We start from the raw sequence: 21,011 nt of genomic DNA on the forward strand, positions 1-21,011 counted from the left end.
TCATTTCATTCTGCAGGCAAAAGCATTCCTCTCCTCCCTGTCGTTTGGCTCATTGGCAATTTATGGCCTTTTAAACAATATTACAATATTGTGTCTTTTTTATATTGTGAACCACCCTGTGATCCTCAGATGAAGGGCAGTATAGAAATTTAATTAATAATTCTGAGCCATTTCTCCATATTTCTTTCTGAATGCTGAAACTGAATGTTTACACTTCTGCACTTCACTCACGTCATAGTTATTACTGTTACGGTTTTTTGATTGATCAGCACGTTTGTTGACTTTTTGCAGTTGTATGCCCACCTAGCAGTTCGAAAACACGCCAGTGCAAGTAGATATATAGGTACTGCTCCAGTGGGAAGGTAAATGGTGTTTCCGTGCACTGCTCTGGTTCGCCAGAAGCGGCTTAGTCATGCTGCCCACATGAACCAGAAGCTGTCTGCAGACAAACATTGACTCCCTCGGCCTATAGAGCGAGATGAGCGCGCAACTCCAGAGTCGTCCGCGACTGGACCTAATGGTCAGGGGTACTTTTACCTTTACCTTTACTAAAAAATTAAGAAAACCATGTTAGAAATAAGTCAAGACAACTCAAACAGAGGCAGCCACGCAAGACCCCCTGAAGACACCCTAGGAAGAGTCCTTGCCCACTACAGCTGCTCTTGGGTTGAGAAGACACAGAAAAGACTGACATCTTTGGAAAACCAGGCCATGACACTCCACATGCTTGCTCCTAAATGCCAAAGGAGTCACACAACCAGCAGCATCCCTGGGGAGCAAGGGTGCTGCTGCCTCACGACCAGCTCAAAGGAAGAGGCATGCAAAAACCAGTTTTCTCTAGACCTCTTGGGAAGAGGCGGCTACCTGGGGCAACATGTGTTAATAAGGGAGGCCACAGATCAAGCCCACAGGGCAGAATGCTTAAGCTGTTTTCAGCATTGTCTTTTAATTGTTATAAGCTGAACCTGGGACTTTAGGATGAAGGGTGGGTAATAAATTACAGTATACTAATCTTAGCCAGCAGCTCTTCTGGCCAAGGCGCTCTGTGCCAGCAGCAGTAGAGCATGGGTGGTGCAGAGATAGAATCAGAATTGTAGAGCTGGAAGGGTCATCCAGTCCAAACCCCTGCAATGCAAGAGTCACAACCAAAGAGCCCTTGACAGATGGCCATCCAGGCTCTGCTTTAAAACCTCCAATGAAAGAGAGTCCTCCAAGAAGACACAGAGGTTCCTTCTCCCCTCCCATCCTCTCAATAGCAAACTGGTCCACACGAGGCACTCTGCAATTTCAGGCAGGCCCCTCTTTAAAGCAGGAAGCCAAACTCTTTGGAAGACACCACTCTTTAGAAAGTAAAACAAATCCAGCCTACAGCAAAGCGTTTGTCACACATGTGTATCACTCCATGTGTTCTTTTGATCACATCTTGCTCCCTCTAGCTGTTCCCATGGCCCTGGGCGCTCTTTCATCTCCACTTTTCAGATCCTCCACAACCCCAAATTATTTATTTTCAACAACCCTCTTGCCAGAAATTAGCCAGTATATTCTGTTGAGGTTTTTTTCCCCATGTTTACCTCTGACTCGTGTCTTAGAAACAGAAAAACTTTATTACCAATATTCCATGGACTATTGGGTTGCACACATTCCATGACATCACAGCAGCTCAGCCAACAGGTGGGAGGGTAGCTTTCATGTGGACAATCCTCAGAAACGAAGTAACCCCTTCCAAGATTATTGGAGGAAAAGTGTCCAGTGCTGTTTACATCGTCCAAATGAATATAAAGATAGCTGCATTTTTAATTTTAAAAAAATGTACTGATTGGTATACGCAAAGAGGAAGGTATCTTGTTCCAAAGCGTAATTGGCATTGAATGTCTGGGCCCTGGTGAGGCTCATCCCGGTGCCCTGAGGCCATGAAGATGGTGCTCTGGGGAATCTTCCGAAGTCACCAGGCAAGCAGTCACTAAATCCCACCCCATAACTCTGCATGGGGGAAATCAGACACCTCCCCAGTTTCTGTGCAAGGTGCCCCATTTTGGACGAAGGACAATCTGTATCTCAGTCGGAGTGGAGCCTGGGGACAGAAAAAAAAGACATAAAGAGGACAGACACACTGCAATTTCTGGCAGGCCCCTCTTTGAAGCAGGAAGGCAAACTCTTTCCCATTCTTTCTCTGGCGCAAACCTGCCAAGGCAAATTCAGCTGTAGTGGAGGTCGTTCCACTCCTATCTAGTGCACGGCAAATCTGGGGAAGGGGATACTGCCAATGGACCTAAAATGGGCCTCTCCGTTTTCTCCCAACTTCCTTCCGGAAGGCTTCTAAATTCTGTTTCTTACAAAAAGCAGATGCTGCGATCCTATCTTGGATATGGGCTTTACACAATTCCCATTCAACAATCTGAGAAGAAGCTGAACCCTCATCAGTTTCTAAATGTTCCTGAAGTTCGTCTCCTCCCCCCCCAACCTGTCGTCTAACATTCTCATCCCTACGTCCCAGTCAGCAGGGCCAGTGGTCAGAGGTGATGGCAATGGTGGTGATAAGAGTCCAACAACATCTGGAGGAGCTCAGGAGTTCCCCAGCCTTGCCCCACGTTCTGAACAGGCAGCCAAAGAAGGGGGCCACTGGTACCCGGATGCTGCCCAGACACACACACCCCAACCTGATCCAGCCACATACCTGGTGAGGGTTGGCCAGAAGCAGTACTTGAGAAATCACTGTTGGGGGAAGGAGTGGGTTGAAGGCTGGCAGCTCAGAGCCTGTGGCCGGTTGCAGCTTGATGGCCATCGACTGTCATTCAGCAGCAAGGAAGAGGGGAGAGAGAGAGAGAGGAGAGGAAGGATGAGCTCTCCTCAGGCACAAGCTCAGCCTGAGTGGGGTCGTTGGGACAGCTCCATGGCCCAGTGCCCCAGCAGCATATCAATCACAACATTTTATAAATTATCCCCTCTTTCTGTTCCAAGTTGAAACCCCCAAGGAAAATACACCCTCATACTGCAAAGCAGGACGGCAAGGCAAAAGTGACAAAAAACAGTGGTCAGGCCAAAGCCCTGCTGGAAGAGAAACATTTTCTGCTGGCAGGGTCTGTATGGGAACCTAACATCCTTGTGACATCAGGTGGGGAAAGCCTCACTCTTCCCTGGCAGCAGCAAGAAATGGAACCTTTAGCATCGTCGGCTGAGTCCTGTGGGACCTGCCACTGGAGATTCAGCAGGGGCCTTTGAACGCCTGCTGAAAACTTTTCTATTCTGCCATACCTGTGCAGGCAATTAAGAATAGCTCCTTCACAATGATTAACCGGTGTCTGCTTTTTATCTTTTGTTATGGCTTGTATTGTATTGCTTTATGTTTTTATTGCTATAACCTGCTTTGTTGAATTATTTATGGCACTGCGGCATACACATATTTTTATAAGTAAATAAATGAAGGGCACTATGTCACTTCCTTAATCAAATAAAATAAAACAATCCACAGGGAGGGAGGGATCCTGCTGATTGCCTAGATTAAGAGCCAGTTTCTCTCACCTTGGGCACAGCAGCCTGGAAGACGATGTTCTGCACTGGGTGAGGGGCAGTGCTCAGCAGGGAGAGGACCAGCACCCTGGTGGCTGGTTGGCCGGGAACCAGGTCCCTGGAGAAGTGGAGCATGGCTTTCAGGCCCTTCTCCTCATAGACCGTGACCGGGGGGATCGTGCCTGTTGGGGGCAAGAAGACAGACAAACATGGGAAGCTGCCTTATACAGAGTGAGACCACCGGGGTCAACTAGCTCCGCACTGTCTACACTGATTGGCAACAATGCAATGACCCTCCAAGATTTCAGGCAGAGGTGTCTACCAGCCATACTTGGGAGATACTAGAAACTGAACTCAAGACCTTCTACACCCAGAACAGATAGAATCATAGAACTGTAGAGTTAGAAAGGACCACAAGGGTTATCTAGTCCAACCCCCTGCAATGCAGGAACCTTTTGCCCAATGTGGGGCTTGAACCCACAACCCTGAGATTTAAGAGTCTCCTGCTCTACCAAGTGAGCTATCCCAGCTATGCTCTACCATTGTCCTTGGGCAATCTGGTGGCTAGGATAAGGATGCCAGGATCCAGACGGAGGGGCAGGGAAAGTGGGGGGGGGGTATTTATTTCATACAATTTATATACTGCTTGATTGCAGAAATCCTCATCCCAGTTTTCATAAAGAATAAGACAGTAAGGTAATTAGTAAAAACTATTACAGCATTCAAAAAATTAAAAGCATCCATAGAGCTAAAAACACACCAGCATCCCAAACATCAGGCTTGTCTAAAAAATGTTTTCAGCAGGTGCTGAAAAGAGTACAAAGGCAAGGAGTTCCCATGTGTAGGTGCTGCCACACTCGGAGACTGGTTTCCAAAAAATGTGGAACGGGCATTGTGGGGCACCTATAACGGGGCCAGTCCTGCAGATCAAAGCAATCAAGAGGGCATATATCAGGCATCCCCAAACTGCGGCCCTCCAGATGTTTTTGCCTACAACTCCCATGATCCCAAGCTAACAGGACCAGTGGTTGGGGAAGATGGGAATTGTAGTCCAAAACATCTGGAGGGCCGAAGTTTGGGGGTGCCTGGCGTATATGGTCCCAGATTACTGGGGGCTTTGTATACTAATGGTGTAACACCTTGAGCCTGGCCAGGTAACAAATAAGCAACCACTGCAGATATCTGAGCACAGGTGTTAATAATAATAATAATAATTTATTATTTATACCCCGCCCATCTGGCTGGGTTTCCCCAGGCACTCTGGGCGGCTTCCAACAGAAAAATGAAATAAAATAATCTATTAAACATTAAAAGCCTCCCTAAACAGAGCTGCCTTCAGATGTCTTCTAAAAATCTGGTAGCTGTTTTTCTCTTTGACATCTGATGGGAGAGCGTTCCACAGGACGGGCGCCACTACCAAGAAGGCCCTCTGCCTGGTTCCCTGCAACTTGGCTTCTCGCAACGAGGGAACCGCCAGAAGGTCCTCAGCACTGGATCTCAGTGTCCAGGCAGAACGATGGGGGTGAAGACGCTCCTTCAGGTATACTGGACCGAGGCCATTTAGGGCTTTAAAGGTCAGCACCAACACTTTGAACTGTGCTCAGAAACGTACTGGGAGCCAATGTAGAACTTTCAAGACCGGTGTTATGTGGTCTCAGCAGCCGCTCCCAGTCACCAGTCTAGCTGCCGCATTCTGGATTAGTTGTAGTTTCCAGGTCACCTTCAGAGGTAGCCCCACGTAGAGCGCATTGCAGTAGTCCAAGCGAGAGATAACCAGAGCATGCACCACTCTGGCGAGACAGTCTGCAGGCAGGTAGAGTCTCAGCCTGCGTACCAGATGGAGCTGATAGACAGCTGCCCTGGACACAGAACTGACCTGCACCTCCATGGACAGCTGTGAGTCCAGAATGACTCCCAGGCTGCCTGCACAGAGCATATTGCAGTAATCTACTCTGGAAGTAGCCAGCGCATGAACTACTTGCAGCCAAGCCTTCCCGGTCCAAGAATGCCCATAGCTGTCATACCAACTGCAGTTGGCAACAGGCTATTTGTTACCTGGCCAGCCACAGAGCCTCACAGAGGGACAAAGCTGAACCCTATACGAGGCTCTGTCGCCACACCAGTCCACATCCCACCACCAGTTCGGGGGCAGCAGTGGTGATCAGCTCCTGCCCTGTGAAGAAAAGCCCCCACCCTGGCACTTACTCAGAGTAATGGAACTCAGCGGAATTGAGAGCTTAGCCAAGGAGCTGCTGGAGGACGCAGGGCAAGGCGGCAAAGGTGCTGGTGCCATTTCAGGTATTTGACTGGAGACTGGAGGAGCCGCCGTCGGGCTGATGGGGAGACCTGGGGAAAGAGAGCCACAGGAACCTAGAGGCAACATCACTATCCCAGCAGGGAATTAACCCTTTCCTTCCGCAGCTCCCCTCCCCATGCCCTGATTGCCTCTTGCTTAGATGCTAATGCTGCAGCAACATCCCCGCAGGCTCCTCCCTCCAGCTTTGGTCATCCATGAAGGCCCTGGTCCAGGATGTGCAGCGGGATCTGAAGCCAACGAGGGTGCAAGCAGCTCAGACCCACACCTCTTCCACCCACCAGCCCAGGAGAAGGAGGGTGGCTCTTGAGGCCCCTGGCATGGTTTTCTCATAGCTGGCTCTCCCTGGGGGGCTCGGAAGACCCCACCGGAAGGAAACAGGGCAACTATAACAAGGACAGTTCTAACGGATTTAATTATTTTGTGGAAACGGTTCCACAGCAGTGTACAAAAACACTAAAGCAGGCATCCCCAAACTCAGCCCTCCAGATGTTTTGGGACTACAATTCCCATCACCCCTGACCACTGGCCCTGTTAGCTAGGGATGATGGGAGTTGTAGTCCCAAAACATCTGGAGGGCCGAGTTTGGGGATGCCTGGTCTAAAGCATAATGGAAATCATAAAGCGGTGTTGAAAACATGAAGCCAACAGCAGCTTGTTATGTCCTGGTTTGGGAAACACACAGAGTTGCATTCAAACACATTCAGAACCGGTGTGGTGTAGTGATTACTGTTGCAGTAGAACATAGGAGAGCCAGGGCTTTTTTCCAGCTGGAACTCTCTGGAACTGAGTTCTAGCACCTCTCAAGTGCCATTATAAGAGAACCAGGGAGGCATTCGTGGTGAGTTCCTGCACCTATTTTTCTAGAAAAATAGCACTGGGGATAACCATGTACACCACCTTGGGCTCGTTGGAGGAAAGGTGGGATATAAATATAATGCATAACATATTTATAATAATAATATTTTACCCAGAGTAGATCCACTCTGAGCCCAAGTTAGTCACGGCCAGGGTCTACTCTGCATAAAAGCTAAGTCCATTGATTTCAATGGGTCTACTCTGAATAGGGCTAGCACTGAATACAACTCTTGCCCTCATCAAACACTCTCCTCCTACAGGCCCTTCCCAGCCACAGGAAGCCAGAAAGCAGGGCTTTCTACATCAGGGAAGATGCAGCCCCTGAGAACGCCAGTCCAAGGCACCAACCTAACATCAGCTCCTCATCCAGTGAGTGGGTGGAAGTGGAGGAGAGGAGCCTCTCCAGGAAAGGCTCTGTCTTTGCGTTCTCTTGCAAGGGAGCCTGGCACCCAGCACCCAGCTCAGAGAGGTCAATGAGGGTGAGGTTGCTCGCAGCGTCTGGAAGGGGCTGAGGACCAGCTGAAATGAAAGCAAGATTATTATTTTTTAAACAAAGCAGATGGCCAGCCCAAGGAGGCTCAGCTGGTAGAGAATGCTGGGGAAAGGGAAGATCTTCCACCCACAATTTCAGATTGCTGCAAGCAGTTCTCCTGACACAAAGGTGGGACTCCCTTCCTCTTACCCCCCAAAAAAAAACTCTACCGGGGTTGCATTTCACTTGTCTATTACTGGGTAAGGCAGACAGCCAAGAACTTAACCAAGATCCACCACTCAAAGCAAAACACTTCTGACACAAATCCGTTCTCTTGGGAGCAAGTTTGCATAACTTCCGCCTTGCTAAACAAGCAAGAAAATGAGCAAACTGTCTCAGGCTTTTGAAACTGTAGACTAGCTAGCTGCTCTGGTTTAGCAAAGCTTCCCAAAGTGCTCCCTGATTATCCTGACCTGCAGAGCAGGAGCAGAACAGGGTGTTTTCGTTTATGTGGTGCTTCAAAGCAGAGACTTAAAGAGCTGGCAGCTTTTTTTAAAAGGGGGGGGCATCCTGCAGTATGTGGTTCACAAAACCGAGTAGCCACCTCATGCGGTTTTCTGCTCGCCCTTCTGACCCTCCTTTTTTCCTTCCTTCTTGAAGCCACCTCCTCACCCTCCTCTTTAAATCCCTTCCCAACAACTCTGAAGAACAAAAAGGCAGCTGTATGTATGATAGCTCAGTCGGTAGGGCACAAGACTCTTAATCTCAGGGTAGTGGGTTTGAGCCCCACATTAGGCAAAAGGTTCCTGCATTGCAGATGGCTGGACAAGATGTGGTCCCTTCCAACTGTACTATGATTCACCCTAGCCAATCTCAATCCGCCCCTTGGCTTCACTGCAAGAAGGGCCTCCCCAGTCCCTTTACAAGACAGGGACAGCCTTGCCAACCTACCAGCACCACCACCAGAGCTGGTCCCAGAATCCCCAGCGGTGCCCACAACGTCCTTGTAAAAGCACAGCGCCTGCGTGAGCCTGTCACTTGCCTGTAGAACCTCCCCTACAGAAGCAACAAGAGCGAGAATTTGCACCAGGGGCTTCACTCAACAATTACAAGAAAACAATTGTTATTTGTAGGGTGGGGGCTGCTTTGTTTCATGTGTTCTGTATTATTAGCAATTAAGAGAGAAAAGGAAATCAATTAAGTTACCCCTGTTAACAAATTAAAACCCTGGAATTCTAATTCTCAGGGCTAACAACACACAAAGCGCATCTAATAAAAGTGATTTCACCCCAAAAAATGGAAAACGAGTGAGGTACCAACTAAAGAAGAATGGCAACAAGTTGGCAGAATATGCACAACATATAGAATAAGGGAACAAGAAGAACATACGTTTAAAGAAGATTGGAAAACATTTATTGAATATATGGGAAATAATTGTGTACAGCTGAAAACGCTGGCAGCATTAAGATAAATTCAACAGTGTAAATAAGTTTTGATGGATGCATAATGGAATACTAAATGGTATAGTTTTTGTAAAATATGCAGGGATTTATGATATGTAAAATGAACCGTGGAAAAAGAAGAAGGGAGGTCACTGATATCTTAAGGATGTAAAATGAGTATCTTAAAGCAGAAAACTTAATAAAAAATTATATACAAAAAAATAAATAAAAGTGATTTCAAATCCAGCCGTTTCCTAATTTGAGGGTAGAGAAAATAGGGGACAGCTGTTCCCTTCTCAGCCAGGACAAAGCTGCATTTATTGGGCCTCTGTAACATCCCTCTCTCTACACACACACCCCTGCCCAGCCCCTCCACTTCCCTTCCCTTGATTGTTTTTCCCGTTCTTACCCAGAGCCTCCTCTTCTTCCACCGTCTCGCTGGCCACACGGAAGAGCAGCGGCTTCAGCCTCTCGCACTTGGCAAACGTGGCCTGTGGAAGGACACAGCCACAGTGGAAGCGCCGCTGGCTCAGGCTCACAGCCCCACCCCAACCCACCCCAGCTATGGCTCAAGGGGAGCGCACCACACATGCTCAGAAGAACTTTATTCATCATGTTATTATAATATTCCGCTACATGTTTCAGGGCAGATTCCAGCCACCCAGAATTTAGGTAAGCCCAGTCCAGTATTCTAGCCAGAGGGGTACGTATGCAACCGAAGAATGTCAGAAAAAACCCTTGCAGCCAGATCAGGTCAAAATAGGTCCATTGAGCCCAGCATCCTCTCCTCACCAAGGAGGCCAACAAAATGCCACAATGGGAAGCCCGCAGACAGGACCTGGGTGCAAGTGCTTTTCCACCTTGTGTGATTCTCAGCAAGTGGTATTCATTGAGAATTGTGGGAAGGAATCTGAAAACAGAGGTCCTCTCTCTCCCCTGGTGACAAATGAGTCAACCAAGGCATACTGCAGAGGCCCCACAATTGTCCTCAAGAGCCCCCTCCCCATGGCCAGGCAGAGGGAGGTCCCGGAGCATATGGGGCTGCCCCAGGGAAAGGCCTTGCAGAGCATGCTAGCTGCTGTGCCTTTCACGCACAGGTGCTCCCCAAGAGTCGGGGGGCGGCAGAGAGCAGGACTTACCTGCAGGAGCTGCAGGGTTGGCATGGGGGTCCCGGCTACCTTGCTTGCTTGCCAGCTACTCAGCATCTCCTCCAACGCCTCCGCACTGCTGTGGGCTTCTTTTAGAGCGTTCAGTCGCCTGGAGACCTTGGCCGATTTCTCCTGCTCCTGCAATGGACCAAACACACTCAGATTCTTTAGCTGTGATTTCTGTGTTGCAGGGCGTGGGGCTAGATGACCCCTGGGGTCCTTTTTCCCAACTTGACAATTCTGTGACTCTAGGTCGCAAGGCATTTCCCCTAAACAATTAGCAGCCTCAGCTTGTGCCTCTCATACCAAGGTCAGATAATAAACTGAGCCCTAGAAAAGCAAACCCAAGAGAGCGCGAAGACGACGACCTAAGAATCTGTGTGCTTGCATTTCTTTATTTGTTGCCTTTATATCTTTTTCTCTCCAAGGAGCTCAAGGATTCTTCCGCCCTATTCATACACGCTTCTCTTGCACTTCATTTAATCGCCACAACAACCCTGTGAGGCCACAAGGAGTGAAATTACGAGCAACCACGCAGAGGGCCTTCTTGGTAGTGGCGCCCACCTTGTGCCATGCCTTCCCATCAGATGTCAAGGAGTTAAGTAACTATATAACTTTAAGAAGACATCTGAAGGTTTTTATATTTGTTGGAAGCTGCCCAGAGTGGATGGGGCAACCCAGTCAGATGAGTGGGCTAAAGAAGGAGGAGGAGGAGGAGGAGGAGGAGGAGGAGGAGGAGGAGGAGGAGGAGGAGGAGGAGGAGGAGGAGGAGGAGGAGGAGGAGGAGGAGAAGAAGAAGAAGGAGAAGAAGAAGAAGAAGAAGAAGAAGAAGAAGAAGAAGAAGAAGAAGAAGAAGAAGAAGAAGAAGAAGAAGAAGAAGAAGAAGAAGAAATTGGCCCAAAGTCACATCCAGTGAGCTTCATGGCTGAGGGGGAATTTGAACCCTGGTCTCTCCCAGGTCTTAGTCCCAACACTCTAACCATTACACCACACTGGCTTCTCCCTGAGCATGGAGCCCTCTGGCACCAGATGCTGCCAGACAATGGGAGGAAATGGCAGAGAAAAGGCCTACCTCTCTGATCATCCCTTTGATCAGCCTGTTTGCTGCCTGAAGGTCCTCTGGGTTTTTGCTTTTCAGGAGCCTTGTTAAAAGCTGAGGAGAGGAGGGGAGAAGGTGAGGACCAGGCCAGAAGCATCACTGCACAGTCAATGGCACACTTTGTCTCAAGCAAAGATGTTCAGGAGCAAAAAAGAAAAACAAAGACTCCTACTAAATGCTTTTTTTTAAAAGGGGGCTGCTTTGGGAGTATTTACCAACAAGGCTTTCAGGTGGTCTGGTTTTGCATGGAAATAGGGTTGCCAGACTCAATAGAGGACAGGACTTCTGTGCCTTTAATTGCCCTGCTTTCTTTTGAGTCTGGAAACCTTAAAGAGAAACCAGCAGACCCTTTGCTTGGAAATTAAACAAAGGCTCCTCTGGTTTCTCTTTAAGGTTTCCAGACTCTAAAGAGAGCAGGTCAATTAAAGGCACAGAAGTCCTGTCCTTTATTGAGTCTGGCAACCCTCCATGGAAAAAGCAGTATTTCTCAGAATAAAGTTTTATAACCAGGATATTTTTAAAAAACAAGGGAAGGGCTCTAGGCTCAGGGGACAAAAGTCTGCTTTGCATGCAGAAGGTCCTTGGTTCTATCCCCAACAGGCTTGTTAGGGCCCCCCGTGGGTCACCCTTGGCATCCACTACCCCAAGTCCATTATTAACTAGTGAGCAATAGTGGTGGTGCATGTCCAGCTTGACCACAAGGGGGAGCAGGTTACCTTGGATTTCTCATCATCAGCATCAAAAATGGAGCTAGCTGGCCGTGGAGAAGGTGGCGGCAGAATTTTGTCTTCCGGTAGTTTGGGGTCTTGTTTGACGATCCCTGAAATAAAGCTTTGCAGTGTTGGCACACTGACAGTTCAAGGATGCTTAGGGGCCATTTAAACTGACAAATCACAACAGAAAAGGCATTTAAAGCTAGTTGCCCGAGTCTGGAATTCAGAGATTCAAAATGCAAGAAGCTAAAAATTGAAAGTAAAGGAGCAAAAGCTGGCCTTAAACCACACACAACTTAACCGCCTGCAATTTGTCATCTGCAAGGCTTCAGATTCCACAGCAAACACTTTTGGGTGCAGCTGTTAAGAGTGTCCAACTAAGATTTGTTGTTGTTTTTTTAACATGGATGTTCATTAGAGATGAATCTGTAAAACAAGCAGTATGTTAAAGGGGATGAATTGGAAGATATCTAAGAGTAGGAAACCAGTTTTTTGGGGGAAAGGGTATTTAAATTAAATTAAATTTGGTTTTGATTTTTATAAATTTGAAAATGAATAAAAATTAATTGGCAAAAAAAAAGAGTGCCAGACTAGGACCTGGGAGACCAGGGTTCAAACCTCCCCACTTGGCCATGAAGCTCAATAGATGTGACCTTGGGCCACCCACATTAAGTAGTTTAAAAGAGATAAGAGAGTTAAACACCAGCTGTATAACCCCTTTTGGGGGCAGGAAGAAAAATACTTTGTTCTGCTTTCTCACGGAAAAACCTCGTGAGGAAAAAGAGTGTCAGAAGCCTTTTGGTCAGCAGGCTTGTGGTTTAAGGCCATGTGACTTTGAGATGGGAAGGAGGTGGGGGAGAACACAGACAGAAGAAACAGCTGAATGGAGACCTTGTTTCTTCAGCATTTGATAAGCGTCGCGGATTTTCACTTCCTGAGGAAACCACACCATCCAACTGAACAGCAGCTCAATGATGCGGGACTTGACTCTGTCCGTCGACCATTCTCCGAGATACTGGGAAGCCCAAAGTAAAGATGGTTGGAACCAGAAGAAGAAAGACCAACACCGTGGGGAGTCCCACGCACCTCACAAAGCAAGACTGTGCCTGCAGCATCTTGTACTCCCACCTACTCAAAATAAATCCTGGTACATTTCAGATGTTTTCTGCCCCTGTACCCTTAACAGGGACGCAGGTGGCGCTGTGGGTTAAACCACAGAGCCTAGGGCTTGCCGATCAGAAGGTCGGCAGTTCGAATCGCCACGACAGGGTGAGCTCCCGTTGCTCGCTCCCAGCTCCTGCAGTTTGAAAGTATGTCAAAGTGCAAGTAGATAAATAGGTACCACTACAGCGGGAAGGTAAATGCCGTTTCCGTGTACTGCTCTGGTTCGCCAGAAGCGGCTTTGTCATGCACATGACCCGGAAGCTGTACGCCGGCTCCCTCGGCCAATAACGCGAGATGAGAGTCTCGCAACCCCAGAGTTGGTCACGACTGGACCTAATGGTCAGGGGTCCCTTTACCTTTTACCCTTAACAGCACCTGTACTCTTAACAGTGGGAACTGGGGATAACCAGTGGCCCTGCAGATGTTGCTGGAAGTACAGAATCCACCCCTCTTTTAAAAACAACCACACACAACCCCAACTTTATCTTGACCTTTAGGAGGAGGCCCTTCTGAAGGGACCTCCCAGCCACCCCTTTTCTGACAAGGGCCCCCTCCCTTCCAGTATTCTTTTTCTATATAAATAATAATAATAATAATAATAATAATAATAATAATAATATATTATTTATACCCTGCCCATCTGGCTGGGTTTCCCCAACCACTCTGGGCAGTTCCTAATAGAATATTAAAAACACAATGAAACATCAAACATTAAAAACTTCCCTAAAGAGGGCTGCCTCCAGATGTCTTCTAAAAGTCCGATAGTTGTTTATTTCCTTGACATCTGATGGGAGGGCATTCCACAAGGCAGGCACCACTACCCAGAAGGCCCTCTGCCTGGTTCCTTGTAACTTCACTTTTCACAGTGAGGGAACCACCAGAAGGCCCTCGAAGATGGACCTCAGCATCTGGGCTGAACAATGGGGGTGGAGATGCTCCTTCAGGTATACTGGGCCAGGGCCATTTAGGGCTTTAAAGGTCAGTACCAACACTTTGAATTTCTGAGCTTCACCTGCCTGGGCACTTACCTTGGGAGAAAGGACCTTGATGAGACTGTTCAGAAATCGGAACTTCCCCATTTCGTGATGGAAATTCTCTCCGCAGTTGTTCACACACATCTCCAAGACCTCGTAGGGGAAAAGAGGCAAACACAAACCTTGATCCTAAAAGAGCGGGTAAATCCACAGGGAGCCCCCAAGACTCCATCACGCCAGCCTTGTCCTTGGGCAGTGGGGTCACCAAGCCATTCAAGGTGACGACAAAAGGTGCAGAAAACAGAGCCAGGTAACTTTCTCTAGGTAAAGGCAGCGGACAAGGGGACCCAGGGGTGCAGGGAGGGGGAGGTGCTATTTTCTCTGAGTCTTCATAACTCCAAATAGAAGTGCAAAGGGCAGCTATCACCAGCAGATGTTTTGGACTGTAATTCCTATCAGCTGCAGCAAGCATTTGTGGTGGGAGCTATAGCCCAAAACACCTACAGGTCAGTCACTAGGTTGATGAAGGCTGGCAGAGAGACTCTGGGTTGGTTAAAATCCATATCTGTCCTTGCTTATCTCGATAGGGGAATTTCAGGAAGGAGAAAAATACCCTGCACATGCTCACAAGACGCTGCATTTTTAATAACTTCACTCTGGCCACAACTGACCCCTGGCACTGAGAACTGATTCCAAGCCTGAGCTAACAGGGAACCCTGTTCAGGGAAGGTGTTCCAAGCAGTGCCAGTTGTCAGGCATAGCTCAGTGAGCAAATGAGGTAGGAGAAGGTGGACTCAATCAGGCTGAGACTGATTGGGATTGGGGGGGGGACGATGGTTGTGTAACGCAGGTGTGACAAGCTACAAGAACAGGAAGTTCCCCTCTTTTTTCAAGAGGGAAAGAAGAACTACCAAACTGCAGAATTCTCAACCCAGATGCTCATCATCAGCCGCTCTGTCCACACCACAAATGGGGGAACAAGAAGCCTGGACTCCAAAGAGGAAGTGCAAGGCCTGGCATGCGCGATATCCCTGTGTCCAGGATACCGCAGGACACACTGGGTTGCACTATGCTCACACTTTGCATTTAAATCCCACCTTTTTCTCCAAGGAGAGCAAGTACACATCCCTCTTCTTATTTAATCCCCACAACAAACCAGTTATGGGACTGAGAAGCAGCGACTGGCCCAAGGTCACCCTTCATGTCCAAGGGGGGATTTGAACCCGGGATTTCCCGGCCCTGGTACACTTACAGTTAGCGCATGTAGAGCCTCTGCCTCCTGCGGCGACTGGATCTTATGTTCCAGCAACTTCAGAGCTGCAGCAGTGCTGAGAGAGAGGTAAGGAAGAAAAACAGTCATGCCATAGTCCCTGAAATCATTCTTGAATTCACCTTCACAGCAACCAGAGGAGGCAGGTGGGTACTGCTGTCGGGGAGGGCCAAAGCTCAATGGGAGAGCATCTGCTTGGCATGCAGAAGGTCCAGGAAGGGCTGGGGGGGGGGGAATACTCCCTGCCTGAAAAACCTGGAGAGCCACAGCTGCCAGTCAGCATGCACACAATCCTGAGCTAGCTAGCAGAAGGCAGTGTCCTATGTTTTCAAGAGAAAGAGGGCAGTTTGCTCAGTGATGGGCAAGAGAAGAGCTGGACTTCTGCACCCAAGACCAGCTCTCTGCTTTTGCCACACAAGATCCAGGGATATCACATAGGCAGCTGACACCTGCCACTTCCAACTGCATGACATTTTAGGGTAATATATGCTGAACCCTGTTATTTGGGGTTTTTTCTCAGTCTCTACAGTAAGGTAGCTGAGGAGTGGAAAAAACCACTGGGTTGTTGTTCCTTCTCTGAGAGTGTTGATGAACGTGGTTTGTAAGAGTGATCACTGCTGCTTGTGATGGCTGGACACGCTCCAGTCTGGCACCTCCCCAACAGGTTGTGCAGGTTTTTTCAAGCAATAGAGAAGCCAGCTGAACCTGTTTGACCAGAAGCAACTGCAAGAGAAAGCAGGTAGGCGCCTGAGCCACAAGAAGAGAAACCGTTCCACAAGAAACAAGAAATCATCTCCGCCAAAGGAGCTCAAGCACACTCTTGGCATGACATAAAATCCCACACAAGAAAAGGATGGAATGAGCAGAAATTGCGGCAGAAAGAGAGCTGAGGTTCGTTCCAAGCTCATCCCCAGTCAAGCAATGTTGCCAGACATTCAAGTTTCAATCGGCTGCTACCGTATGTTTTAGGAGATGCAAAAGCTCTCGAGAATTCGTTTGCTTTCAGCAAACAGTGCCCAAGGCTCAAGGGATTCCTGGGCAAGGAAACACAAGCAACCCACAGACAACACAATAACTGCAGGAAAGAATCTGGCCACACACCACAAGAAGAGGACAGAGGTTCTCCCTCCTCTCCTGCTCTGCCTGGGAATCTTCCACAGTCTGCCCTGCTTGTAGTGCCTCTGCACATGGGCAAAAGGTAGCAAACAGAAATATGGGGTAACACAAGCTCTGACCACCTGTTCACGCTCAAGACAAAACCTTTGCCTACTTCCACATCCACCTCGAGCTGAAAGTGGCCCAGCAAAAGGTTCTCCTCACCCAGTGCAGCCTTACCTGTCAGCATCTGCGTTGACCTGGTCGCTAAACCTCTGGATACATTCCCAGTTTTCCTCGGGGTTACTGGGGTCTGTGGCTTTGTCTGCCATGGAAGACAAGGTTGGGAAGAGTCACAACAGTGCAGCACAGCTGGGCAAAACACGAATGTCTGATCGGCCCCAGGTGTCGCCTGCTCTCCAGCCCCAGCCCTGCTCTGTTGCCAGTGAAAGGACACAGAAAAGAGAAAGGGAGCGGAAAGTGAAATGGCTTTATGCTGGGGAGGCAGCCTAGTCCTCTTCCCCCAGGCAACCATATCTAAAGAGGCTGCAGTGTATTTAGAAAATAAGCTAGGAAGGACAGGGAGAAATAGTCACCAGACAGGGGCCTTTTCAGTGGTGACTCCCCAGTTGTGCAATGTCTTCCCTAGTGAAGTGTGCCTGTCTCCATTACTAGCAACTTTCAAGAGGAACCTGAAAACATTCTTGTTTACCTGCGCATCTGTTGGTGGCTGTTCCTGGAAACTCTGAGATCAGTGAATGGGAGAATGTTATTGATTGTAATTGCTTTTTTAAGACTACTGTATTTTTAACTGTAACTGCTTTAGAATGTTTTAAATTGCAGCTGTTCTCAGAATGTTTTAATCCATTTTTGCTTTCATTTTCAAATTGTGTATCTGTTTGTTAGCCTGGGATCCTTGGGGGTGGGGGAGGTATGAATTCAGTAAATATTAATAAAAATAGATACTGATGGGAGATTTGTGTTAAAAGTCTCAAGTGGGAGGATGAAAATAACAACAGTAAAGTAAATGGTACACAGAAAGGAAGGCCTTTGTTTAAAAGAAATTAGATACTTTGAAGAGGATGAGATAATATTGGATGGAGATTTTAAAAGCTTCAGATATGCCCACTGATAAAACAAAGAATAAAGTGAGGTTTTTGGTGTGTGTGTTTTTACATTTTTTAGCCCTGTTGGCATATTGGGTGTAGCACACCCAATATGCCAGCAAGTTTGGAAAACTCAGCAATGGCCAGAGGATTGGAGAAGATCAGTCTACATCCCAATTCCAAAGAAGGGCAGTGCCAAAGAATGCTCCAACTACCGCACAATTGCGCTCATTTCACACGCTAGCAAGGTTATGCTCAAAATTCTACAAGGCAGGCTTAGGCAGTATGTGGACCGAGAACTCCCAGAAGTGCAAGCTGGATTTCGAAAGGGCAGAGGAACCAGAGACCAAATAGCAAACATGCGCTGGATTATGGAGAAAGCTAGAGAGTTCCAGAAAAACGTCTACTTCTGCTTCATTGACTATGCAAAAGCCTTTGACTGTGTCGACCACAGCAAACTATGGCAAGTTCTTAAAGAAATGGGAGTGCCTGATCACCTCATCTGTCTCCTGAGAAATCTCTATGTGGGACAAGAAGCTACAGTTAGAACTGGATATGGAACAACTGATTGGTTCAAAATTGGGAAAGGAGTACGACAAGGTTGTATATTGTCTCCCTGCTTATTTAACTTATATGCAGAATTCATCATGCGAAAGGCTGGACTAGATGAATCCCAAGCCGGAATTAAGATTGCCGGAAGAAATATCAACAACCTCAGATATGCAGATGACACAACCTTGATGGCAGAAAGCGAGGAGGAATTAAAGAACCTTTTAATGAGGGTGAAAGAGGAGAGCGCAAAATATGGTCTGAAGCTCAACATCAAAAAAACCAAGATCATGGCCACCGGTCCCATCACCTCCTGGCAAATAGAAGGGGAAGAAATGGAGGCAGTGAGAGATTTTACTTTCTTGGGCTCCTTGATCACTGCAGATGGTGACAGCAGTCACGAAATTAAAAGACGCCTGCTTCTTGGGAGAAAAGCAATGACAAACCTAGACAGCATCTTAAAAAGCAGACATCACCTTGCCGACAAAGGTCCGTATAGTTAAAGCTATGGTTTTCCCAGTAGTGATGTATGGAAGTGAGAGCTGGACCATAAAGAAGGCTGATCGCCGAAGAATTGATGCTTTTGAATTATGGTGCTGGAGGAGACTCTTGAGAGTCCCATGGACTGCAAGAAGATCAAACCTATCCATTCTGAAGGAAATCAGCCCTGAGTGCTCCCTGGAAGGACAGATCGTGAAGCTGAGGCTCCAATACTTTGGCCACCTCATGAGAAGAGAAGAATCCTTGGAAAAGACCCTGATGTTGGGAAAGATTGAGGGCACTAGGAGAAGGGGACAACAGAGGACAAGATGGTTGGACAGTGTTCTCGAAGCTACGAACATGAGTTTGACCAAACTGCGGGAGGCAGTGCAAGACAGGAGTGCCTGGCGTGCTATGGTCCATGGGGTCACGAAGAGTCGGACACGACTAAACGACTAAACAACAACAACAACAACAGCCCTGTTGGCAGCCAAGAAACAGGGAAGATTCAACCTCTCAGTTAGAAAAAAAGAAACAAGAGCAGGTTTGCTATGAAAGAAAGAGACAAACTGGGGGCAGAGTGTGTCTTCTTAGAAATTTTTTTGTGTGTCTGAGTGTTTTGAAGACTGCAGATTTTTAAGGAAAGTTAGAAATTGTTGAAATATCCTCAAAAGAGAGAATGATGCTTAATAATTCTGTTCAGTTGACAAAAGCCAAACTATTGAGCAGTTAAAGAAAAATGAAACCATTGCACTTATAAGAGAGTATACAGCATTTAGGCTGCAATCCTATACCTACTCACCTGGGACTAACCCTATTGAACTCAACAGGACTTCTGAGTAGACACATATAGGATTGCACAGTTAACAAATGAATGGTCAGGCTCTTTAATTAGGAAGGGTGTAAAGAGGATGTAGTGTAAAGAGGATGTAGTGTAAAGAGGACGGAGAATGTTCTTTCCACCAGTTCTCTCCAGCAGAATTTTGAAATGCTAGCTACTGTATTGGCAAATTGACTGATAAATAAACAGACGTTGATCAGGCGTATTTTCATGCCCGGCAGGAAAATGTCAGATTGCATCAGATTACTGCTGGCTCAAATCAGAACAGAAAAAATTACAGGTTTTTTTTCCTTGCGTCAGAGAAAGCTTTTTATAGAGTGGAAAAATAATCCTTTTTTCTGTAATGAAGGCATTTGATTTAGGGAAGCACTTATACAACAGACAGCCCTGAAGCCAGAATTAGCTGGGAATGTGTACTCTTGTTGTAATTAAAAAAAACCCTAGGCAAAAGACTTCTCCTGGGAGTTACTATTATTTGCAGAAACTAATGGGGGTCAGCAATGCTCATGAATGCCAGGGAATGAGGGGAAAGTGCCCTTGTGCCCAGGTCTGCTTGCTTTGCTAGTTTCCCATGGGCATTGTGTTGGTAACTGTGAGAACAGGATGCTGCACTAAGATGGGCTTTGGGCCAGATTCCAAAAAAGGCTCTTCATATGTCTTTAACTTTGAGCAAGAGCAATAAGAAATTGCCCATGAATAAAAGCAGTGAGGATAATGGGCCAATAGAATATATATATATATCTTACATTATTTATTTATTTATTTATTTATTTATGAATTTATAATCCACGCTTTCAGAGGAGGGGGGGAAACCACAGCAAGGTGGAGTACAACATATAAAGTTATAAATCAACAAATGGCCATAAAAACATGGTTAAAATTTATCAGTGAATATCAATAGACACTGACTGATTAAAACAAAACATCATTTTGTAAAGGCCTGTCCGAACAAAACAAAAAAAGTTTTAAAAAGAAGGGAGAATGATGTGGCATTTAATTCTGACTAAGTCCACCTGAGTCAAGAGTGTGGATCGATTAAAAAAAAAAGGCAAAATATCAGGTTATTAAGTCCAGTAGGCAAGAAGTACCACAAACTAGAAGACCCCCAAATTATCTGCCCTCAAATGAAAAAAGAGAGAGAGAGGCGGCAACATTGAATCAAAGGAGTATCAAAACAGCTTTGACGGGGGGAGAAATCGGAAGACAAAACTGTTGCCTTTTAGGGTCCCCCAGTCTGGATTGAAAAAACGCGCAGCCACTTTGACTCCGTCTTGAAGAAGGGGGCTAGTTTAAGCAGCCTGGTGCAAAACCGCTTCCGAGTTGCACCGTTTTAACGCTTCAGGTGGTTTGCAAGAAAAGCTCCCGGGAGAGAGAGCTTTCCAACACCCAGCTCTCCAGGCTCATGTGCCAGATTTGGGAGCGAAGGGCCGACCCGGCCGGGTGGGGGTGTCCTTCCTCCTTCCGCGTCTCAGGAGCTAAGGAGCCAAGCTCTGCGGGACTCAGCCCAGCCAGGCGCCGTAGCCTCTGAGCGCGCGCAGAGCGCCCTCCCTCTCCACCCCGCACTCACGCAGCAGCAGCTCCAGCGTGCCCGGAGGAGCCGCCCGCGCCATGGCCTGCCTCCCTCTTCCTCGGCCGGGCAGAAAGTTGGCCCGGCACTCCCAGCCCGGGGTGGGACGACCCTCCGGCGCCCAGACCCCGCCTCGGCGCCCGCCCGGGGCGGGGAGAGGCAGTCGGAGCGCCGCCTCCGCGCCCAGCGCTGGGCAGCAACAGGCGGAGGCCAGGAGCAGCCCCGGGCCTGGCACTGAAGCCCCGCCGGGGAAAAGCGCACCAGTAGCCGCCGCGAGGGGCCGGGAAGCCGCCCAGAGCAGCCTCTCCCCCGGGGGCTCCGCGCCTCGGCCAGGGGCAAAACATTGGCGGGGGGGGGCAAGGGGAGCATAGGGGAGAGAGGACAGGGAGCAGGTAGATTGATCTATACATCG

The 21,011-nt window shown here is 47.9% G+C and overlaps 1 protein-coding gene across 1 annotated transcript; it reads right to left on the minus strand.

Annotated features, from left to right (window-relative positions):
• Positions 1-1,585: 1,585 nt before the first annotated feature.
• GGA2 (golgi associated, gamma adaptin ear containing, ARF binding protein 2) lies at positions 1,586-20,707 on the minus strand. The gene is made up of 15 exons (XM_035132022.2): positions 20,600-20,707; positions 16,297-16,381; positions 14,944-15,019; positions 13,746-13,844; positions 12,445-12,568; positions 11,557-11,660; positions 10,814-10,894; positions 9,733-9,879; positions 9,003-9,084; positions 8,103-8,207; positions 7,028-7,198; positions 5,713-5,853; positions 3,520-3,689; positions 2,675-2,785; positions 1,586-2,071 (listed from the first exon to the last, which is right to left on the minus strand). Exons 1-15 carry the CDS (start codon positions 20,640-20,642, stop codon positions 1,961-1,963), a joined length of 1,650 nt encoding a protein of 549 aa, XP_034987913.1. The 5' UTR covers positions 20,643-20,707; the 3' UTR covers positions 1,586-1,960.
• Positions 20,708-21,011: the final 304 nt, after the last annotated feature.

Source organism: Zootoca vivipara, chromosome 14 (genome assembly GCF_963506605.1).
Source record: "Zootoca vivipara chromosome 14, rZooViv1.1, whole genome shotgun sequence".
Lineage (NCBI taxonomy): Eukaryota > Metazoa > Chordata > Lepidosauria > Squamata > Lacertidae > Zootoca > Zootoca vivipara.